Genomic DNA, 22,868 nt, shown 5'->3' on the forward strand with positions numbered 1-22,868 from the left:
CTATTAATTGTGGTTTTTCAATTATCTAAACCCTTTCCCCCATTCATCTCCACTTCTTGGCTTGTTTCAAATCCCAGCTAAAATCTCACCTTCTACAGGAAGCCTTTCCTTGAGACCCTGAATTCAAGAGTCGTCCTTTTGTTGAGTATTTCCTAGTTATCCTGTATATAATTTATTGCATATGATTGCATATAGACTCCTCCATTGGTATGCAAGCTCATCAAGGACTAGGACTGACTTTTGTCTTTCTTTGTATCCTCAGTACCTAGCAGTACCTCTCACATAGCAGACTCTTAATAAATGTTTACTGACATTAATATTTGCTTCTTTTCTCCTCATTATAGCACCTTATGGATAAGGACATGAAACTAAACACAGTCATACTTTCCCAGCACTAATGGGTTCTGGTAAAAGGCTAAAACAAAGTTTTAGGACTATTTCTGTATTTCACTTATTAATGGCTTTTAATATTAATATATATATATATATATATATATATATATATATACTTAATGAAGATTCAAGTGGGGTGGCTAGGTGGTGCAGTGAAAAGAACCATAGGCCCTGGTGTCAGGAGTACCGGAGTTCAGACACTTAATAATTACCTAGCTGTCTGGCCTTGGGCAAGCCACTTAACCTCATTTGCCTTGCAAAAATCCTAAAAAATCTTTAAAAAAATTCAAGTAAAGTATCAAATTTTATATTTGTGACCTAATCTAATTGATAGTTAAGGATAATTTTATGTAACCGTCATATATATATATATATATATATATATATATATATATATATATATATATATATATATATATATATATATATATCATATGGAGATTAATACCAAATTTTGGTTTTAGTAGACTACTAGCAAAAATGTCCACTCATTACTAATTAGTAAAAGTAAAGTTCATGAAAACTTCTAACAAGTCTAGAAAACATGAGCAGGAAATAAGTCCTACAAGTCTTTCATACATGCTCTATCATTAAAATAAGTATGCTTTATTTTATCAGCTTCAGAGGTTGGGACAGTTTCAGAAACTTAACACACTAACTTTAACATTGCCCTCCCCCTCCTTAAAAAACTTCTCTCCCCTTTTTCTTTCATCCACAACCTGGCTTACAAGATGGTCCTTTGTCAAATATGTTGTAGAGGGGACAGTATGAAGGCATGTGTTAGATTAAATGTCTACTGAGAGCCCATCCAACTCTGAGTATCTATGAAGCTAGTAACAAAAAACAAATCAGGTTTTCATATCAGGATAAAATGAGAAGGGCTGTCCCTAAATAACGGACATATCTCTTAATTAGAAACTCACATATTTTTAGATATGACACAGGAAAAAGAACTAGCATGAATTATTTTGTTTTTATCTCCTACTTAAGCCAAGATAAAATGCCAATTTAGATTGAGTTTTTGAGTTCTATTTGCAAATATCTTAATGTTAGTTTCCTAATTTAAGAATTTCATGGATGGATATTTATGAACATTATTTGCAATATAAGCTAGATTAAACTTAATTGGACTTTATTCAACAGCTATGAAATGTGATTTAAAATTTTATTAAAAAAAGTCACTGATTAAATTAAATTAAATTTTATTTGGCAAAAAACTGTGCAAGGTTCACAAAAGCACACCATTTGGGAATAGGGTTCTTTTCAATTTCAAAGTAATTGCTTTTAGGATAGAAAGACCCATACTTTTCTATTCCTCCAGGAAAAAAAAAATACTGCTTTAACTACTTGTCAAGTGAGCAATAATAGCCACGTTGGGCTTTGTTTCAAGTTGAAAATGGATAAATTAAAGAGACCTTTCATTAAGTTCATTTCCCTTACCGCCCTCTAAAAGAAGTTCTAAAAGTAAAGTTACAGGTGGGGATGCCTATATAAGCTCAAGCTACCCCTGCAATTAAATATTTAAATGATGTCTCAGAATCCAGAAAACTTTAAGAAACTAGGTTTTCTTAATGAGAGTTACATGTCTTTCCAGAGTCCTATAATAATGCATTTTAGATGAAGTCTTCCCAGTAAAGGGTATTACTACCTAACATCTTTTGATCCCCATGTACATTCAAAATACCTTATTTCTATTGAAAATAGAACTCCTGCCAGAAAACTATCATTCAAAATGTTGCCAGTATAATCTTCAAAGCAAATTCAACAGAATAATAACTTTCAAAACTCAAAAAGTTTATTTGATGGTATTTATTTGAAAAGTAGTTTAACAGTATCATTTATTGGATGGTAGCAAAATACTGTATTAAACTAATAGAGAAGAGAAAATGAATAGCAATATTAATGTTACTAACTTTGTTTGTTCTTGGATTCAACATTAATGGCTTTCCTTTCTCTTTGGTGTGAGCACTTCGACATGCCAGCGTACAAGGAGAGGCAACTATTCTTAATCTGGACAACATCTTTTCATTCACCTGGAAAAAAAAATCAGAATGAGAACATTATTGTGGTGTCAAATACACAAAAAGTGAAGTTATAGTTTTCAAAATCATATTCAGAAAACTATTTAATACATAGACAAAAATTCATTTTTCAATTTCTAGCAAAGGGCTTTGTGTTCTGAAAAAGGATGTGAGTCACCTGAGAAAAGAATAGAAGACAAAATGGGGGAAGGAACATAAGAAAGTGAGAGAAGGGAAGAATAGAAGGTGAAATAAAAAGATTTATTTTTTTATTTTTTTATTGGTCATCAGTGAAGCTCATGTAAAGGCATATCCTGATATATGGCATTAAGTGATATTACTTCTAGGGCTGGTCTACGCTTTAAAACTGCCAGGGTAGGTATTCTGCTGAATGTGTTTTCAGGAGATTCATTATTTTCATAATTTAAGTAAAGATAGGCATCATCAGAAAGAGGGGAGAGATTTCAAATCCATTATCAGTTCCATAAGATCACTAAAAAAAATAAAAGTACAGAGAGGGGAACAGGTCTTTAGAGATAATAATAACATTTGTCCTTCATTTTTTTTTTTTTTTTTTTTTTAGTTTTTGCAAGGCAATGGGGTTAAGTGACTTGCCCCAGGCCACACAGCTAGGTAATTATTAAGTGTGTGAGGTCAGATCTGAACTCAGGTACTCCTGACTCCAGGGCTGGGGCTCTATCCACTGCACCACCTAACTGCCCCTTGTCCCTCATTTTTTAAGATCATGACATGAAAGTGATGCCATGTCAAGCATGTGAACTGAATCTGAGTGAGGTACATGCTGTGCTAAGTCACCAGCCTCCCTTTCTCCTCCAGAGCCATCTGGGTCCAGTGGCCAGATATGAATCAGGATGACTGAAGATGGCCTTGGATGTGAGGCAATCAGGGTTAAGTGACTTGTCCAAGGTCACATAGCTAGTAAGTGGCAAGTTTCTGAGGTCAAATTTGAACTCCTGTCCTCCTGAACCCAAGGCCAGTGCTCTATCCACTGTGCCACTTAGCTACCTAGAGACAGAAAGGGAACTACTAAAGAGCTGAAATAAACAAGTGGAAATTTAACTTGGAATATCCTAAGACTGTATCAGAAGTATGTGACTTGAGAAAGCCCAGTTTCACACACATTCATTCAGATAAAGTGAATTCATTTTTAGAACTTAGCAAGGTGGGTAACATAGTACTTGTGGATAGAGGCCATATCACATTTAGAAATTTCAAACTCAAGGAGCAGCTAGGTGGTACAGGACAACCCTGGAGTCAGGAGGACCCAAATCTAGAATCAGATACATAGTATTTACTTAGTTGTGGTGGCTTGGGGCAAGTCACTTAACCCCAATTTCTTGCAAAAAATGAACAAAAAAATCTCAGACTCACTATTTCCAAAACTGAACTCATTATTTTCACTCAAATTCTCCTTTCTTCTGAACTTAGTATTCTTCTCTTGAGAACTCAACTCTTTCTTATTCATAATGGTCCACAACTTCAGCATCTATCACCCTCAATTCCTAATTCTCACTCCATATATATAAAATATATTGACAAATCTTGTCAGTTTTATCTTCATAACATTTCTCCTGTATATCTTCACTCATCCAACCAGCAGAATTTAGAATCTCTAACTGATCTCCTTGCTTCAAAAAGTCTCTTCCTCTATACTTACTCTGCTATTCAGCTGCCCAAAGTGCTTTTTTCTAAAACAAGCAGCTGGGAAAAAAGTCTTTACAACAAGCCTTTCTATTAAGGATCTCATTTCCAAGAAATATAAGGAACTAATTCATATTGTATGTCTAAGAGTTATTCCTCAAGGGATAAAGTTGATCAAAGCATATGAACAGAGCATATGAACATTTTTCAAAGGAAGAAATTCATTTATCAACAATCATAAGAAAAAACAATCAAAAAAAATCAGAAGAAACACATACTAAAACATTTTGATATTCTACTCCACACCTATCAGATAGGCAAGGCAAAAGAAAAAGTTACAAATTTTGGAACTGTGGGAAAATAGGTACACTAGCTGGTGGAACTTAATTGATCCAGTCTTTCTGGAGAGTCACTTGAAACTATACCCCAAAAGTTAACAATCCATGTAAGCCATGCCCTTTGACCCAGTTATACCACTATTGGGAATGGTTTTATTCCAAAGAAATTAAAGAGGAAATGCAACTATGTGTATAAAAATATTTTAGCAGTTGTTTTTATGGTGGCCAAAAATGCAAATTAAGGGGGGCTTCTATGGGACAATGGCTAAATCAGCAGTGGTATATGAATGTTCAAAATAGATGATGAAAAGTCAATTTTAGAGGAAACTGGGAAGACCTTTATTCACTTGGAACAAAATGAACAGAAACAGAACAATTTATGCAATAAGAACATTATAGGAAAAAACAACTTTGAAAGACTTTAGAATTCCAATCAATATGATAAGTACACTCTAAGAACGACGATGAAACATGTCATTCACTCCTGACAGAGAAGTGATGAATTTAAAATGCAGGAGACATAACATTTTTGTATATAGCTAATGTGGGAATTTGTTTTGCCAGACTATGTGGATATACATTAAGAAATTTTTTTTATTTGGTCAGTGGTGGGAAGGGAGGCAGAACTGCCTCATATTTGTTTCTTGAAAGATTGAAAATAATAAGCTATTTAAAAATTAATCTATAACTGATGCTGAGCAAGATGAGCAGAACCAGATAAACACTGTACTCCCTAACAGCAACATGGAGGTGATGATCAACCTTGATGGACTTGCTCATTTCTTTAGTCCAACAATCAGGGACAATTTTAGGCTATCTGTAATGGAGAATTCCATCTGTATCCAGAGAAAGAACTGTGGAGTTTGAACAAAGACCAAGGACTATTACCTTTAATTTAGGGGGAAAAAACTGATATCTTATTGTCTGATCTTGCTATCTCTTATACTTTATGTTTCTTCCTTAAGGATATGATTTCTTTCTCATCACATTCAACTTAGATCAATGCATATCATGGAAACAATGTAAAGATTAACAGAATGCCTTCTATGGGGGGTGGGAGGAGGGAAGCAAGAATAGGGGAAAAATTTGTAAAACCCAATAAATAAAATCTTTCTAAAAAAAATTTATCTATAGACTTGATTGTCCACTTCTGCTCCATTTTTTCCTATTACCTCCAGGATAAAATATGGTCTTCTGTTTCGCATTTAAAGCCTTCCTCCATTTCCAGTCTTCTTACAGTGTATTCTCTTCCATGCACCTTACAATCCAGTTACAGCAGTCTATTTGATGTTCTTTAAATATGGTTCTCCATTTCCCATTTCTATGACTTTGCACTGCTGTCCCCCATACTTAGAATGTCCTGCTCCTTCACTCCTGACTCTTAATTTCTTTTGTGTTCCTTCAAGATTCAGTATTAATCCCAACTCCTGTGGGAGGTCTTTCACATCTGTCTAAATAGTGACTTCATCTGTGAGATTATCTTACATGTTGTTTCCTTCCCTTAAAAAGTAAGCTCCTTGGGATCAGGTACTCTTTTAATAATGAAATCATAGAGCTGAGTGAAGTGAGTAGAAGTAGAAAAACATTTTATACATTAACAGCAACACTGTGATGCTCAATTATGATTTTCTCATCGGTACAATGACCTAAAGGACTTGTGATGTAAAATACTATACAAAGCTCCAATAAGAACTATGGAGGGGATGGAGGGGGTGGTGGGGGCGGCGGGGGCACGGGGGGGGGGGGGGGGGGGGGGGCGGGGCAGGGCTAGATGGCCTAGTGGATAAAGCACCGGCCCTGAAGTCTGGAGTACCTGGGTTCAAATCTGACACCAGACACCTAATAATTGCCTAGCTGTGTGACCTTGAGCAAGTCACTTAACCCCAGTGCCTTAAATAAATTTTAAAAAATTAAAAAAAAACCCAAAACTATTGAGTCTTAATGAAGACCAAAAATACTATTTTCCATTTTAAAAAATTGTTTTGTGGGGGTTTTTCCCTCTCATGGTTTTTTCCCCATTTTGTTCTGATTCTTCTTTCACTATTGACTAATATGGAGAGATGTTTAACATAGTTATACATGTATATAACCTTTATTAGATTAGCCTCTGTCAGGGGGAAGGTGAAGGAAAGGAGAAAAATGTGAAACTCAAAACCTTACCAAAAAAATGATTGTTGAAAACTACTTTTGCATGTAGTTGGAAAAATAAATTAATTTTTAAAAAATATTTCATTGAGTTTTACAATTTTTCCCTTAATCTTACTCCCCCCCCCCAGAAGGCAATTTGCCAGTCTTTACATTGTTTCCATGGTATACATTGATCCAAATTGAATGTGTGGAGAGAGAGAACATATCCTTAAGGAAGAAACAAAGTATAAGAGATAGCAAGATCAGACAATACGATATCAGTTTTTTCCCCCTAAATTAAAATTAATAATCCTTGTTCTTTGTTCAAACTTCACAGTTTTTTCTCTGGATACAGATGGTATTCTCCATCGCAGACAGCTCCAAATTGTCCCTGACTGTTGCACTGATGCAATGAGCAAGTTAATCAAGGTTGATCATAGCCCCCATGTTGCTGTTAGGGTGTACAGTGTTTTTCTGGTTCTGCTCATCTCACTCAGCATCAGTTCATGCAAATCCCTCCAGGCTCCCCTAAATTCCCATCCCTCCTGGTTCCTAATAGAACAATAGTGTTCCATGAATTACATATACCAAAGTTTGCTAAGCAATTCCCCAATTGAAGGACATTTACTTGACTTCCAATTCTTTGCCACCACAAACAGGGCTGCTATGAATATTTTTGTACAAGTGATATTTTTATTCATCATCTCTTCAGGGTATAGACCCAGTGGTATTGTTGATCAAAGGGTATGCACAGTTTTGTTGCCCTTTGGGCATAGTTCCAAATTGCTCTCCAGAAAGGTCAGATGAGTTCCCAGCTCCACCAACAATGTAATAGTGTCCCTGATTTCCTACAACCCTTCCAACAATGATCATTATCTTTATAAACTAATTTTTAAAAAAAGATAATTAAATATTGACATAAATGGTTTTACTATTTCTATCCTGAGTCAATCTAAACCTATTATTTAACCTATTATTTAAAATAATTCAAAATCACACATTTAAATTCTATCATATTTATCAATTTTCATGTTCCTACTATGTTTATTAACTATGCCTTTTTTTTAAAAGACCTAAACATTACCTATGAAAAGCTTTTTTTTTTCTTAAACCAGATTTCCCCAGCTCTCTGAGGCTCACTGACCTAATCTCATAACTGATTGGCAGAGAAGTTTTAAACTGCTCATTCCTGACTTAGGTCAGTTCATCCCACTTTAGAAAACCTGATTATGGAAAGAGAAGGAGCTTGTTTTCATTAGTAGAGGGAATTTCCTTTTTGGGGAGCTCCTCATATCAATGAAATCACAGGCCCATTCCCTAGCTTTAATTTCAGGGGCAAAGTTTATTTAAAAAAATAAATGAAGCATGCACTACAGTATAGTATGTATAGTATAATGTTTAATTAAGGAATTTAAAAATCTCTGTACTATAAAAATTGCACTATTTACATAAATTATAATAACTCTGAAGTTTATATATTCTTGCTTTAATGTTAATTCTTGTCTCCTTTATAGATTAGTGTAGCTAACTTTAGGAATATTTTTATGCTAAGATTTTAATCTCACACTGGCTACTCCTCCCTATTTCTAGGATACTCCTGGAATACTACCCTTTATTGTATGCTCAAAATACAGAAATTAATTTCAAATGTTAGCTCAAGGCAAACAAAATTTAAAAAAAGTAACTTGGTAATAGATTTCTAATCCAGAACAATTTTTGGATTATCTAGTTTTATAGTATGAAAGGAGATTATGATTTTCATATAATCAATATGATTTACGTAATGAATTTGCTAATAATTTAGTTTGTAGAAATCCATTTTCACAGACTCTGACTTGGGAGTCAGAGAGTAAGTGATTTGCCAATTTGAATTATGAAACCTACAACAGCTTCACAGGGGCTCATTTCTGCACTATACTGTACCTGCATGTGTTAAGTGAAGTGAATTGAAAACTGTATAACCTTTTCCTGTACCCAAGCAAAATAATGACTCCCAACACTTGAGAAGAATTATTCTCCATGGATGTTACAGCTGTATTGTTGTGTTGTATTGTCGGGAATTCTTGGCTTGTGTGAGAAACAGCTCAAGCCTTAGAAATGACTGTGCTGTGTTCCCATCTTCCCACTTGTGATTTATGTATATAACCTCTACCTTTATTGAAGCAAGACAGGAATTCTGGGGAGTTCTTATCAGGAGAATCCGGCATCCTTCACTCTGAAATTAGTTAAACTACTACTTGATTACTGGCACTCTGTCCCTGGCCTGCTCCATTTTCAGGTTAGAGACCAGCTCAGTAAAATTCTATTAACAATAGTATCTCAGGGCAGTTAGATGGGTGCAGTGGATAGACAGCACTGGCTACAGAGTAAGGAGGACCCGATCAAATTCGACCTCAGACACTTAATAAAAATACCTAGCTGTGTGACCTTGGGCAAGTTCCTTGAAGACCCATTGCCTTGCAAAAACCAAAACAACAAAAACCCCCCCAAAAAACCCATAGCCTTGAAAAAAACAAAACAACAACAACAAAAAGAACCCCCCCCCAAAATCCAATAATATCTCTACCTTCTGTGTAGGAAAATGAGTTAGACTACAGACTACAAAATGAAAATACTGATATTGAAATCCTGACTTTATCTCAAATGAGAATTCTGATTTTTATATAATATCATTAAAAATTGAATCTCTAGCAACAGTGACAAGAATGCTACACTCTTCCATAAAGTGCTACATAGTTTTTGTTAAAGTTTTGCCTGGACACTATGTAATCATACAAATATTAAATGATGATAATTTTAAAACTGGAATCTTGGGGTAGCTAGGTGGTGCAGTGGATAGAGCACTGACCCTGGAGTCAGGAGTACCTGAGTTCAAATCTGACCTCAGACACTTCATAATTACCTAGCTGTGTGGCCTTGGGCAAGCCACTTAACCCCATTACCTTGCAAAAAAACAAAACAAAACTGGAATCTTGTTTAAACTGGGAATTTTTATGCTAATGTATTTTTACCTATCAGTCTGATAACAGCAAAATTAAAGTCTTTTCAATTATACTGTTCACAATATTATAAAGATGTGAGGATCAAAAGAGATAATAGAGATAATGTACTTACTATTCTTTAAAGCATTATATAAATATAATTTACATCTATTTTACAATAAGGAAACTGAGGCACAGAGAAATCAATAAACATTCATTGCTGGATTCTGGTTATACAAAAACAAGGAAAAAGAAAGTTCCTGCCTTCAAAGCAGGACAACACTTGATAAAAGAAAGCTGAGAAATTGGGGAATAGAACATATTGATATGGAGGCATAGTGGAGAAAAAGTCTAGAGTTTTAGGGATAAAGCTGGAAGAGGAAGGTAGAAGTGAACAAAGTTGACCTGAAAACTCCCTTAAAATAGGGAGGAAAAGAGTCAAATGACTTATCAAAAGGCAAATAAGTAACCACTTAAAAACTAAAATGCAGTTCCTTCTCATATCTAGTTTGAATGTGTATATGTATTTTTGTATTTAAAGTGTGTACTTAGCAGATATTACATGCAAATAGCAGCCCTGAGTGAAACATGACTGGCAAATGTAGGCCAGCTGACCAAAGTCAAAGCTGAGGACATGTTTTTCTGGAGTGGTTACAGGGATGGATGTGAGGTTGACTAAGGAGATGTGTGGTGCAGGGTATTGGACAAATCACCTGTCCACAATAAACATTCACATTCAAGAAAAGTGGAAGTCCTGAGGCAAGATGAATACCAGAGGACTTTTTATCAACAGATTAGAGTACTTCTTGGTGAACAGTTTGTTACTAACTTTAAAAGGGAAAGCTGAACCAACATATGGCTGGCAATAGTGAAGAAGAAAAGGAATGGGAACCTTTATGAGAATTGGGGTACAGCACTGAATTTACTTATCTGGGATGTCAAGATTGGTCTGATGAAAATAATAGGAAATTCAGAAGCTTCTGAGCAAGAAACAAGAACTCCACAAGGTTTACCAGCAAGAAAATTCTTCTCTCTCTAAGAAGGCAACACTTAACTCCATCAAAAATAAAGTGCAAGAAAAGTTTAGATACATGAGATTCTTGGCTCAATAAGAAGCAAATGAAATTCAATCTTACACTGATACTAACAAACCAAAGTACTTTTTATGATTCCCTGAGGATATTCAGGGGGTCAAAGTCCCCTAAACAACTCAGTGGTGATGGAGTCATCTTGATTAATGATAAGAATGTGATCCTAAAGCAAAGGGCTGAACAAAGACAGTGTTCTCAACAGACTGCCAACCAATTTCCTCTAAAAGGTAGAAATTTTATTTGGCACTTAAGGGAAGCCATGGAGTTTCATAATAGGAGTGGAGGGCTTTTCAGGTGTGAGGGACCATCAGAGAAAATGTTCAGAGCTGAGAAATAGTATGTTTATTGGTGGAACAAGTCAAGAGACCAGAGTCATTGATCAAAGATTATATGTTAGGAAATAACTGGTAAGAAGACTGGAAAGGCAGGAAGGGCCTATGTGAAAGGCTTTGAGTGCTAAAGAGTGCATTGGTCATTTGCTCCTGGAAGTATTAGGAAGTCACTGGAGTTTATGGTGTGTGTGTGTGTGTGTGTGTGTGTGTGTGTTTGTGATGTTTTAGGAAAGTCACTTCAGTGGCTTAATGAAGAAAGTATTGGAGAAGTGGGGGAAAGACCTGAGTCAGGCAGGCCCACTAGACCCCCTGATTATAATAATCAGGGTAAGGTCATGAGGGACTCCACCAGAAGGTTAAGAATGTAAGAGGAGAAAAGAAATGTTGCAAATGCAAAACTGAAAAGTTTTGGCAACAGCTGTGATGAGGGGTGGGGGTGGAATGAGAGGCAGTAATGAGTCTGGAATGACTCCCAGCTTGTCAACCAGAGGGACTGGGAGGATGGTGTCGACCTCTATAGTAATAGAGAAGGAGGAGTGGGGAATTAGGGGGATGAGGAATGGGGAAGGAAAATTTAGGGGAAAAGATAAATTTCTAATTTGAAAATACTGAATTTAAGCTGTCTCCTGCCTAAGCAGGTGAAGGTATCATTAACACAATTTTGATTAATCACAGCAATTACCACAGCCATTTCTGGATACAGGCCTACTTTCTTGTCAAACTCTGACCCCACGATTGGGAAAAACATTTAGGCAAAATCAATCAATAAGTATTATTGTGTGAGGTGCAAAGGATATGGATACAAAAAAATAGTAATTTTTTCCAATTACATGTAAAGACATTCACTTAAAATTTCTTTTGAGTTTCAAATTATCTCCTTCCCTCCCTCATCATGCCCACCTTTAAGACAGTAAGCCATTTGATATAGTTACATATTTGCAATAATGTGAAACATGTTTCTACATTACTCACATTGGGAAAGAAACAGAACAAAAGGAAAAGAACTACAAAAAAATAAAGTGAAAGTAATATGTTTTGATCTGAGTTTGGAGTTCACCAGTTTTTTCTCTGGATGTGGTTAGCCTTTTCCATTATGAGTTCTTTGGAAATGGTAGATAACTTTTTCCAAAGAGTTTAGCAGAGGAAGGGAAAAAAGACACAGATGCTAGTTTGAAGGATAGAAGGGGTCTGGTGAAGATTTTTTTTTTAAGGCTGGAAACTTGGGCAAGTTTTGAAGATAATAGGGAAGTAATCAATTGACAGGGAGAGGTAATGTCTAAAGGGGAATCTTTAGAGCTACATTTTCATGAATCCAACACCAATGCACTAATACCATGCTGCCCCCCCTTTTGATCTTACTAGATGTGACTAAGGATGTCTATATTTCATAATAAATTATATTGCATATTTATACAATATTTTTCCAAGACAATCTTGTGAGTAAATAATATTGGTATTTATGTAAGTACTCTGAGATGTATAAAAGTCTCTGTATTATCCTCATGTCACAAAACAATCCTATGAGGTTTTATAGGTTTTCTTATCATTTCTATTTTTTTAAAGGTTTTGCAAAGGCAAATGGGGTTTAAGTGGCTTGCCCAAGGCCACACAGCTGGGTAATTATTAAGTGTCTGAGACCGGATTTGAACCCAGGTACTCCTGACTCCAGCGCTGGTGCTTTATCCACTGCGCCACCTAGCCGCCCCTCATTTCTGTTTTCAATGATAGCTGAAGAAACTGAGGCACAGAGAGGCTATATGACTTGCCCATGGTTTCAGTTAGCAAATGTCAAAAAATAGAATTCATTCCCAATCTAGTATTCTGTTATACTACTTGCCTTTGAATAGCTGGCAATTTCAGGTTGACTAGGATTGAATGAATGCCTAGATTTCTATCTCACTCTCATAAAATTCTACTATCACATATTTTTTGCTGCTTTCCCCTTCTTTACACACATATGACTACCACCTTGGTTTGGGTCCATATCACCTCTCATTTGGTAATAAGCATTCTTATTGGACATTTAGTTTCCAGTTATTCCCCTTTCCAGTCCATCTTCCATGGAAATGCTAAATTATTATTATTTTTTTTTTTTAGTTTTTTGCTAGGCAATGGTATTAAGTGGCTTGCTTAAGTGTCTGAGGCCGGATTTGAACTCAGGTCCTCCTGACTCCAGGGCCAGTACTCTATCCACTGCACCACCTAGCCACCTTAAATTAATTTTTTTAAAGCATATATCTAACCATGTTGCTGTTCTCATAAAGAATTTTTTATGGCTCCTATTGCAACTAGGATAAAACAAACTTTTGCATTGACACTTAAAAACCCTATACAAGGGGCGGCTAGGTGGCGCAGTGGATAGAGCATCTGCCCTGGAGTCAGGAGGACCTGGGTTCAAATCTGGTCTCAGACACTTAATTACCTAGCCGTGTGGCCTTAGGCAAGCCACTTAACCCCATTGCCTTGCAAAAACCTAAAAAACCCCCACAAAAACCCTATGCAAATTGGTTCTTTTCTACACTTTCTGGTTTACTTTGTATCTTTTTCCATATTCTCTACATTCTAGTCAGAGGACAACTAGGTGGCACAGTGTATAGTATAGAGTGCTGGGCCTAGAATCAGGAAGACTTGATTCTGTCTCAGATGCTTACTAGCTGCAAGATTCTGGTCAAGTCACTTAACCTCTATTTTCCTTTTCTATAAACTGAAAATAATAATAATAGCACCTATCTTCCAGAGTTGTTATGAGGATGGAAGGAGAAAATAACTGTAAAGTACTTAGCACAATATCTAGCACATATCACTATTACTATTAATGGTTTATTTGATATCCTCCCCTAAAAAAAAGCCCTTGTTTTATTTCTTAATTTAATGGGTTTTTGTTTTGGTATTTTTGTTTTCAATTTGGCTAATCTCTGCTTTGATTTTCAGAATTTCTATTTTGGTGTTTAACTGGAAATATTTAATGTGTTAGTTTTCTAGATGTTTTGTTTTCATTTTAGTTCTCTTGCTCATTCATTTATCTGTTCTCTTTTATAGATGAATTTGTGTATAAAATTTCTCCTATGGCACCTCTAGTTGCCATCTCAAAAAATGTTGGCATATTGCTTCACTGCCTCATCTTTGATGAAATTATTGATTGTTGAAGTGTAGCCTCCAATTAATTTTGATTGTTTTACCAGTTGACCTTTATTAAACAAACTTTTTATTGCTGAATATTCCTGCTTATTTTTTTGCATATGTGAGGTTTTTATGCCCTAATACAAGGTCAATTTTTGTGAAGGTAACACATACAGCTGTTCCTTTCTAGTTCCACTCAATAATCCACAAGAGTCAATCATATCTAACTTTTCTAAAAACTGTAATTAGTCATTCTTATGGGAGAATATTTTTTTATTAGATTTATCTAAGTTGGAGAGGGATAAATTGAGATTCTCAACTATTCTGGTTTCATCTGTTTCTTCTAATTCATCTATTTTTTATATAAGTATTTATATATAGAAATATTTAGATGCTACGGCATTTGTACACATATGTTTAATACTGATATTAATCTATAGCTATGTCTTTCAGCAAAATAGTTTTCTTGTTTATCTCTTAATAATCTGTCTTTGCAATTGCTTTTCCTGAGATGCTGATTACTTTGTTGCTATTCAGTCATTTTCAGTTATGTCTTGAGTTTTTATGACCTCATTTGGGTTCATTTTAAAGACTTAGGACTGTGATCAATGCAATGATAAACCACAAGTCCAAAAGAATGAAGAGATGAATTTAAAATGAGGAAAGAGACCTATTTTCTGACCTGGCCAACATGGGAATTTGCTTTGTCAAGCTATGTCCTGACAACTTTGCTTTTCATTTTTGTAAATTTACTTAGTGACAAGTGGAGAAGGGGAAATGAAAGGACCAGAATATTTCATTTTAATTTAAATAAATCACTCCCTGGTCTTCTCGTCTTATGACCTCTTTATGACCTCTGATATGAGAGTTGGTTTTTTTTTTTTAGGTTTTTGCAATGCAAATGGGGTTAAGTGGCTTGCCCAAGGCCACACAGCTAGGTAATTATTAAGTGTTTGACACTGGATTTGAACCCAGGTACTCCTGACTCCGGGGCTGGTGCTTTATCCACTATGCCACCTAGCTGCCTGATATGAGAGTTCTAAAAGGACACTTTATTCATCTTCCAAACGATTTGTCTTTGGTCCATTATATTTGCTCACAAACTCAATTTTATGTATCTCTTTACCCCATATCTAAATTTCAAAGTTTCTGTGTAGCTCATTTCATTAGGAATGCCTGGAAATCCTCTAAATTCATTAAAAGTTCATTAAAAATTCCTTCCCATAAGATTATAAACAGTTTTGTTGGGTAAATTATTCTAGGTTTTATGTCTATTTTCTTCCTTTCTTTTGAAATAATTCAAGCTCTCTGATCCCAATAATGAGATCTTGAGAGATCCTTTGGTTTCTCAGTATTTGAGAAATACTTTCTTTCAGGCTCTTTGCAATATTTTTTCTTTCATCTGAAAGCTCTAGGTTTTGGCTTTTTTGGGGAAGTTTTATTTTGTGTTGTTCCCCCTACCCCCCAGGAAGTAAATGGTGCATTTTTTTTCCTGTTTCTACTTTGCCCTCTGGATCTACTATATTTAGGCAGATTTTTTGTTGTTTGGTTCATTGGTTTTTGGTAATAATTTCTTAAATTGTGCTATGTAGGCTCCTTTTTTGTTTGTATTTTTCATATAGTCAAATGACTTGATCAATTAATTTTGCTAAGAGATACCTAACCTCTTCATTGGTCTCTGTCTCTGTCTCTGTCTCTCTCTCCCCCACTCCAAACCATACTTCACAGAGATGACAGTGATTTTCTTAAATTACAGATCAAACTCCTATTCAATTAACTTCAGTAATTCCCCATTACCTCTAGGATCAAATATAAAACTTTTCTCTTTGGCAAACCAGTCTACATTATTTCCCTTCTTGCAACCTACACTTTTGACAAACTAGCCTTCCCAGCTGGAATTCCATTTTTTGTCTATCTTTGTATGCTGCCTGGAATTTAATCCTTCCTTACCTCTCCCCTCTTGTTTGACAAGAAGACTTTGGTCTCCCACCCTCACTCAACTCTCTATAATTCTGAATATTCTTGTTGATGCGTTTTCTCAAGACAGAATGTAAGCTATGTAATGGAGGGGACTGCTTCATTTTGTCTTTAGATCCCTAGTACCTAGCATATGGTCTAGTATGAGCAGGCACTTAAATGTTTGTTGCTTGTTTGATTATCTCCTCTGTTCTGCATATATTAGGTCCTTAATGTCTGTAAAGCTCTGTCAGGTATGTGGGGGAAAGAAGTGAATGAAGTGATGCTGAGGGAAGAACAGCCTTGTTCTTGTTCAGTTGTGTCTGACTCTTCATAACCCTATTTAGTGTTTTTTAGGAAAAGATATTGGAGTGGCAGCTAGGCAGTGCAATGGATAGAACGCTGGCCTGGAGTTCAAAACTGGCCTCACACACTTACTAATTACCTAGTTATGTGACCTTGGGCAAGTCACTTAATCCCACTGCCTTGCAAAAAAAAAAGATATTGGAGTGGTTTGCTACTTCTCTCTCCAGCTCATGATGAGGAACTGAATCAAACCATCCTCTGTCCAACTAGCTGTCCCTAAAATGGGTTAGATGACCTCTAAGGTATTAGAATTCCAAACCTCTAAGGAATGGTATGTGGATAGCTGTGTACTACTGTTAAAGGCATCAACAAAACATTCAAAAATAAAAAGCATTGCATAATTTTCCAAAGATAATTTAATTTCTTTTTTGCCCTGTACAATTCTGTGTCCATATCATCATAGTCTGAACAATGTACATTTTTTATCCTTGGTTACATGTGAAACATAATTTAATAGAAATCATAATCATCATAAAACTATTTAAAGAATTAGAGTATCTGAATAAAATCTAAAACTGCTTTAACTACCTAATAAATTACCAAATATTCAAATATTTGCACTTTTTTACTTTTCATCTAATTGTTATGGCATTGTTTAGCCATAATCTATCCACCATTATCATAATTTTAAAAACTAATTACTAAAATGATAAATTTGCTTTTCTTATCATTTTAGTAATTAGTTTTCCTATTGGGATTTAAGCAGATAAGGAGAAAATGTTCCCTTCCTTCTATACCCAAAAAGAGTTAACCTCTATTTGCTCCCTATCTCCCAGGACACAGAGATTTATTACAGGCATGATCATGATCCAGGATCAAATAAGGTAAAGTCAGAAATGTATAAATATAGTGATTCTGTTACTTAATAAGATTACCAAAAGCCCTCTTCCTCCCTTATGCTAGATATACTAGATTTTCAGAGTTGGTCTATGCAGAAATGCTTGTGCATAACTGTTTTTCAGTCAGATATGTTTAGATCAAGAGATAAGCAATTCTCTAAGGGAAGTAAAACTGCTTGCAGTGATTCTAGGTTTTTCTCCCCTCCATAGCTTTGTGATAACCATTATCAGGAATTGGAGAGGCAGAAGATAGTAATATAACTTCCTAAATCATAAATTACAGCTAATCATTTAGTTATCATAATAACAAAAATACTTTTCCAGGTAAACAAAATCTAAAACCTTGTAATCTATGCTTTTTGGACTCATGTGAAACAAAAGGTTTTCACTTTACAACTCTGCAGGATGTTTAAAAATATACCACTCTACAACACTGAAGTAATTATTAATGAAGATCCATTATGAAGCTTGTTTTTGATGCAGAGGAGATCTGAGGTATTTGTTCCAGACATTCACTTATAGAATGTGACTTGTTTTTGAACATAGCAAAGATTGTGAGCAACATCAGGGTTTGGGCTAAAAAGTACTTTGGTAATGCTAAAAAGATCTTACTCATTAAAATGGGTTCACAGGTATATATACACAACTTACATAGCAAACAAAGTTTATGTGAACTTTTATATTATCCACAAATGCAGAGTATCATAATACAATCCAATTTTAAAAAATGAATAAAATTGTGAGACTTAAATACCATTATTAGAACTCAAAGAACAAAATTTGAAATCTTTCAAAAAAGCATAAATTAAAGTTATTTTCACAATGTATTCCAGATGGTATCAGAGGATCTGAATTCAAATTCTGATTCTGCTGCTTACTAATTCTGTAACTTAAAAAAGTAATTTGAACCACCATTAGGCCTCAAATTTCCTCAACCACAAAATGAGGGTGTTGGACTAAAAGGTCTTTGAGGTATCTCCTAACTCCAGAACTAGGCTCCTGGAATTATAAGTAATGCATTTTTTAAAATCTCCTTTGAGGAATAGTTTCCCAGAACTTCACAGAGCATCTTAAGAGAATTGTTTGTAAGGAAAAAAAAGAGGCAGCATGATTTAGGGCATAAAGGACAGGATTTGGGTATCAGGAAGGCTCAGTTGGAATCCTGGCTTTAGCATTTATTGTCTGTGTATAAATCACAATCTCTCAGATCCCCAGTCTCATCTGTAAAGTGAGAAGACTGGATTTAGCCTCTAAAGTCCCTTTGAGTTCCAACTCTATGAATCTGCTTAAAATCTGTACATAAAAATTACAGAAGGCTGAAAGATCTTTCTTTTGTTTTTTGCAAGATAATAAAAGTCTGAGACCAAATTTGAATTCAAGTCCTCCTGCCCTAGGTTATAAGACCTAAAAGAAAGATAAGTTTTCTTAAGAAGTCTTGGAGGGAAAACTGGCTTGCTTGGAATAAGAAATTAATATGGAATTAAAATGGAACAAGAAATTAAAATGGAATAAAGCTGAGAAGGTAGGTTGGAGTCAAACTGTAATAGGTTCATATAATTTTTAGTGCTAAAGGGTTAATAAAAATGGGGTTAATAAAAATAGGGTCATCTCAGAGGCAGCTAGGTGTACAGTGGATAGAGCCACATGCCCTGGGGTCAGGAGTACCTGAGTTCAAATGTGACCTCATACATTTAATTACTTAGCTGTGTGGCCTTGGGCAAGCCACTTAACCCCATTGCCTTGCAAAATTTTTTTTAAAAAAGTCATCTCAGTGTGAATGGAGAGGTGATGGATGTGAAGGTATAATGAACATCTGGCATACGATTAGTTGTAGGTATAGACTGGGAAAAAAATCAAAATAGTTAATGAGTAGGGGACTTTAAACCTGAGTGAAAGGGAAGACAGTGGCACTGTCAACAGAAAAAGAAAAGTCTGAAGGGTTCAGGGACATGTTAAATCTGACATTTCTTTTTAACATCAGTAAGTAGCAGTACTGGGGGGGAGTGTTTTATGTTATTTATAAACACATATATCAATAAACAAAAATGTCTTTAACAATGAATTCCCTTTAGTAGCTCAACCAAATTTCAAAATCATCTGTTCAATTTGTTTAGAGATAATGTAGTATAGTCTAGAGTTCAAATTCATACAAGCTAGGCAACAACAGAAAAGTCATTTAACTTCTGAGTCAGTTTCATTAGTAAAATGGAGCAAAAAGCTAGATGCTACCCACTCACAGGATTGTTATGGAGGGAAAAAACCTTTAAAAACACTAAGGAAGGAGGGGCAGCTAGGTGGCATAGTGGATAAAGCACCGGCCCTGGAGTCAGGAGTACCTGAGTTCAAATTTGGCCTCAGACACTTAATTACCTAGCTGTGTGGCCTTGGGCGAACCACTTAACCCCACTGCCTTGCCAAAAAAACCCAACAAATAAAAAACCAAAAAACCACTAAGGAAATATGACCAAATATCATTGTTGTAAGAAGTATAGGTACTTTAAAAAGTAAACCCAGTATAGAATAACCAGATTTATATGTGTAGGCAACTGGGTGAGTGTGAAAGTGTGGTATGTATGTATGTATGTGTGTGTGTGTGTGTGTGTGTATGAGAGAGAGAGAGAGAGAGAGAGAGAGAGAGAGAGAGAGAGAGAGAGAGAGAGAGAGTCAAGAGGGGTAGGAATTTGTCTTTTATTATCTTGTGTGATAATCTACAAACTGAAGTCATGGGGTGACTTTAAAGGATACATAATCAACTAATACAGGGTGAGCAGTCAAACCTCACCCTCCCAGGGATGGACAATTATAGAATTTTGTCTCCAACACAAAACTACACTCCTCTAGCAATGTAAATTCTCAGTCTGTTCCCCATTTTGGCAGTAATTGTGCTCTGAGGGGCAGGGGAAAAATCCTCTTCTTTCCAGTGGGTCTAATACCCTAACATTTGGTTACAACATCGGGTCCTAAAACCAGGGCAGATAAGAATTTCAGATTTATTTCCAACATCAATGGGACAATGAATTACAGAAAATGAATAGGCATAGATAGGTTGTGTTCTGCAATGCAAATTTCATTCCATTCTCTTTTTTCTAAACCCACCCAACTTCCAAACTTCCCTATTACAGCTGTGGATACTTTTATCTTTCTACTCTCACAGGTTTCCACCTTCAGTGCCATCCTCAATTCCTCACTTTACTCACCTCATATAGAGTTAATAATGACAAATCATGTTGTTTCTCCTTCCATATTTTTCATATCTGCCCACTTCTATCTGCTCACACAACTAACATCCTAATTCATTCCCTCATCTCTCATTAGGATTCCTTGTCTCATTTCCTTTTCTCTAGCTAGCCTTCAAGATAGAAGGAATTTTCCTAAAGTGCAGGTCTAATCATATCAAGACCCTACCTACTATAAACTCTAGGAGCTCTCTATTGACTCATGTCATTTTTAGCTTATTCTTTTATTTCATTTTTTGTGTCTTATTATATTCATAAGTAGTACAATTGTACATGTATATAAATTTACAAATAGGCAAATATATGTTTGTGGATGTGTATGATTAAAAATGTTTTACTGAGAGGCGGCTGTGATCAAAAGTCTGAAGGCTAATGTACTAAAGAATTTGAAACATAATTCTATAAAAATTCCAATTTCATATAGGATTAAAACTTTTATTGCATTAAACAAGATCCATCTCTATTTCAGTCCTGTAAACTCATGGCAATTTATTGCAGATATTTTTAAGATATGATCTTTGTCCAAAATACCAATCAAAATAGGTTTAACACTGAAGAGCAGCAGAGTGACTGTATTGAACTTAATAAAGAACTATCACTTCCCTTGACTATGGCATAATGAAATACAAGAACTCTACTGTACCATAAAATACTTTTACTTCTCTGTGACTAATGTATTTTCAGCAAAATCAGCAAAGAACTTTCCACCAAACTAAAAATACATATTTATAAATATTAATTTCATTATTATAGTTTAAATAGAAATATGTAGCACTTATCAAAACATTCAGCAAACTAAAATGGTCACTTTTAAATAAAACTTTACTATTTTTTTATATAATACAATCAAACATATTTTCCCAACTAATTATTTTTACTCAATTATCCACTCTTTTCAAAGGACAACACCATGGATTTCGGGGACAACTGTATTTTAACATAGTATATCCATTTAGGCCCTCTACCATTACATCAATTTACGGATATAAAACAATCTTTTAATTTTAAAGTTACACAAGCTTGTAAAGAGTTTTAAGCTAAAATTATATGTGAATACATGGAAGGAAACATCAGTTTTCCTTTAAAGTTAAGGAAATTACAACAGTAAACACTCAAAACATGAATTCCTTAGGAAAATTTTTAGTTTGACAAGCTGGTGTAGTGACAAAAGCACTATAGTTGAAGTCTTATGACTTGTGCTCAAGCCCCACCTCTAATCTCTTTTAGCTATCTGACCTTAAGACAAATCTCTTTATATGAGCCTTGATTTCTTCATGTGTAATGTGAGGATATAGATGCTATTTTTGTCACCTGCTTTATAGAGCTGCTATAGATCAAATAAAATAAAGTTTACATAAATGCTTTTGTTATTTTAAATAAATGATAAAAATAAATCATAAATATTTTAATTGGTATACTATTTATTAAGGCATAAGATATATTTTTTTATAATCTATGATATATATTTTAAATTTGTTAAATTTCCTTTATGGGGAGGCTAGGTGGTGTAGTGGATAAAGCACTGGCCCTGGGGTCAGGAGTACCTGGGTTCAAATCCGGTCTCAGACACTTAATAATTACCTAGCTGTGTGGCCTAGGGCAAGCCACTTAACCCCATTTGCCTTGCAAAAACCTAAAAAAAAAAATTTCCTTTATGAAGAATACTGGGAAGGTCACTGGGGAAAAAAATTCCAGAAAAAGGGATGAAAGTTGGACTGGAATTTGGATTGTTCTATGCTGCTCTATACAATCCAAGGAAAAATGAAGGATAAGCATTAAAAGAAAGGATGATTTTTCAAATATATGACATAGAAAAGTTTGTCCTAATTCTAAAAGTAGTGTACAACTGTACTCTAGTCTTTTTTTTTTTAGGTTTTTTTTATTTGAAAGGCAAATGGGGTTAAGTGGCTTGCCCAAGGCCGCACAGTTAGGTAATTATCAAGTGTCTGAGACTGGATTTGAACCCAGGTACTGCTTTATCACTGTGCCACCTAGCCGCCCCTTACAACTGTACTCTAAAAATACATTGCCCAACATTCCCTAATCATTTTATATTAAAATCATGTCAGCGGTTTCATTTTGCTTATCTACCTTTCTTTATAACTATCATTCAAAAAAAAAAAGCCTGCCCTGGGGCAGCTAGGTTGGGAGGGTTTGAATTCAAATTCGACCCCAGACACTTACTAATTACCTAGCTGTGTGACCTTGGGCAAGCCACTTAACCCCATTGCCTAACAAACTTCCACCCCGCCCCCCCCAAAAAAAACTAACCTGGAGGTTATCAGCTAACAAAGTAACAAATTAAAAATAAATTTGATCCTTTAAAATGTCTAATTTACAATGATTTCTAATTTACCTATTTTTCTTCCTCATTTGATGCAATTATTTAACTAAGCGCTATCAAAA

The 22,868-nt window shown here is 35.1% G+C and overlaps 1 protein-coding gene across 4 annotated transcripts in view; it reads right to left on the minus strand.

The window, feature by feature from the left end:
- ME2 (malic enzyme 2) overlaps window positions 1–22,868 on the minus strand; it is a 79,877-nt gene that overhangs the window by 55,646 nt on the left and 1,363 nt on the right. For all 4 annotated transcript variants that reach the window (XR_012472489.1, XM_074206987.1, XM_074206988.1 and 1 more), the window contains exon 2: window positions 2,307–2,426. Coding sequence is in view for 3 of the 4 variants with exons in the window: in XM_074206987.1 (XP_074063088.1) it covers window positions 2,307–2,426 (120 nt within the window). In the remaining variant the exon portion in view is untranslated. The remainder of the gene's footprint in view (window positions 1–2,306; window positions 2,427–22,868) is intronic.

The sequence above is a fragment of the Macrotis lagotis genome, chromosome X, assembly GCF_037893015.1.
Source record: "Macrotis lagotis isolate mMagLag1 chromosome X, bilby.v1.9.chrom.fasta, whole genome shotgun sequence".
NCBI lineage: Eukaryota > Metazoa > Chordata > Mammalia > Peramelemorphia > Peramelidae > Macrotis > Macrotis lagotis.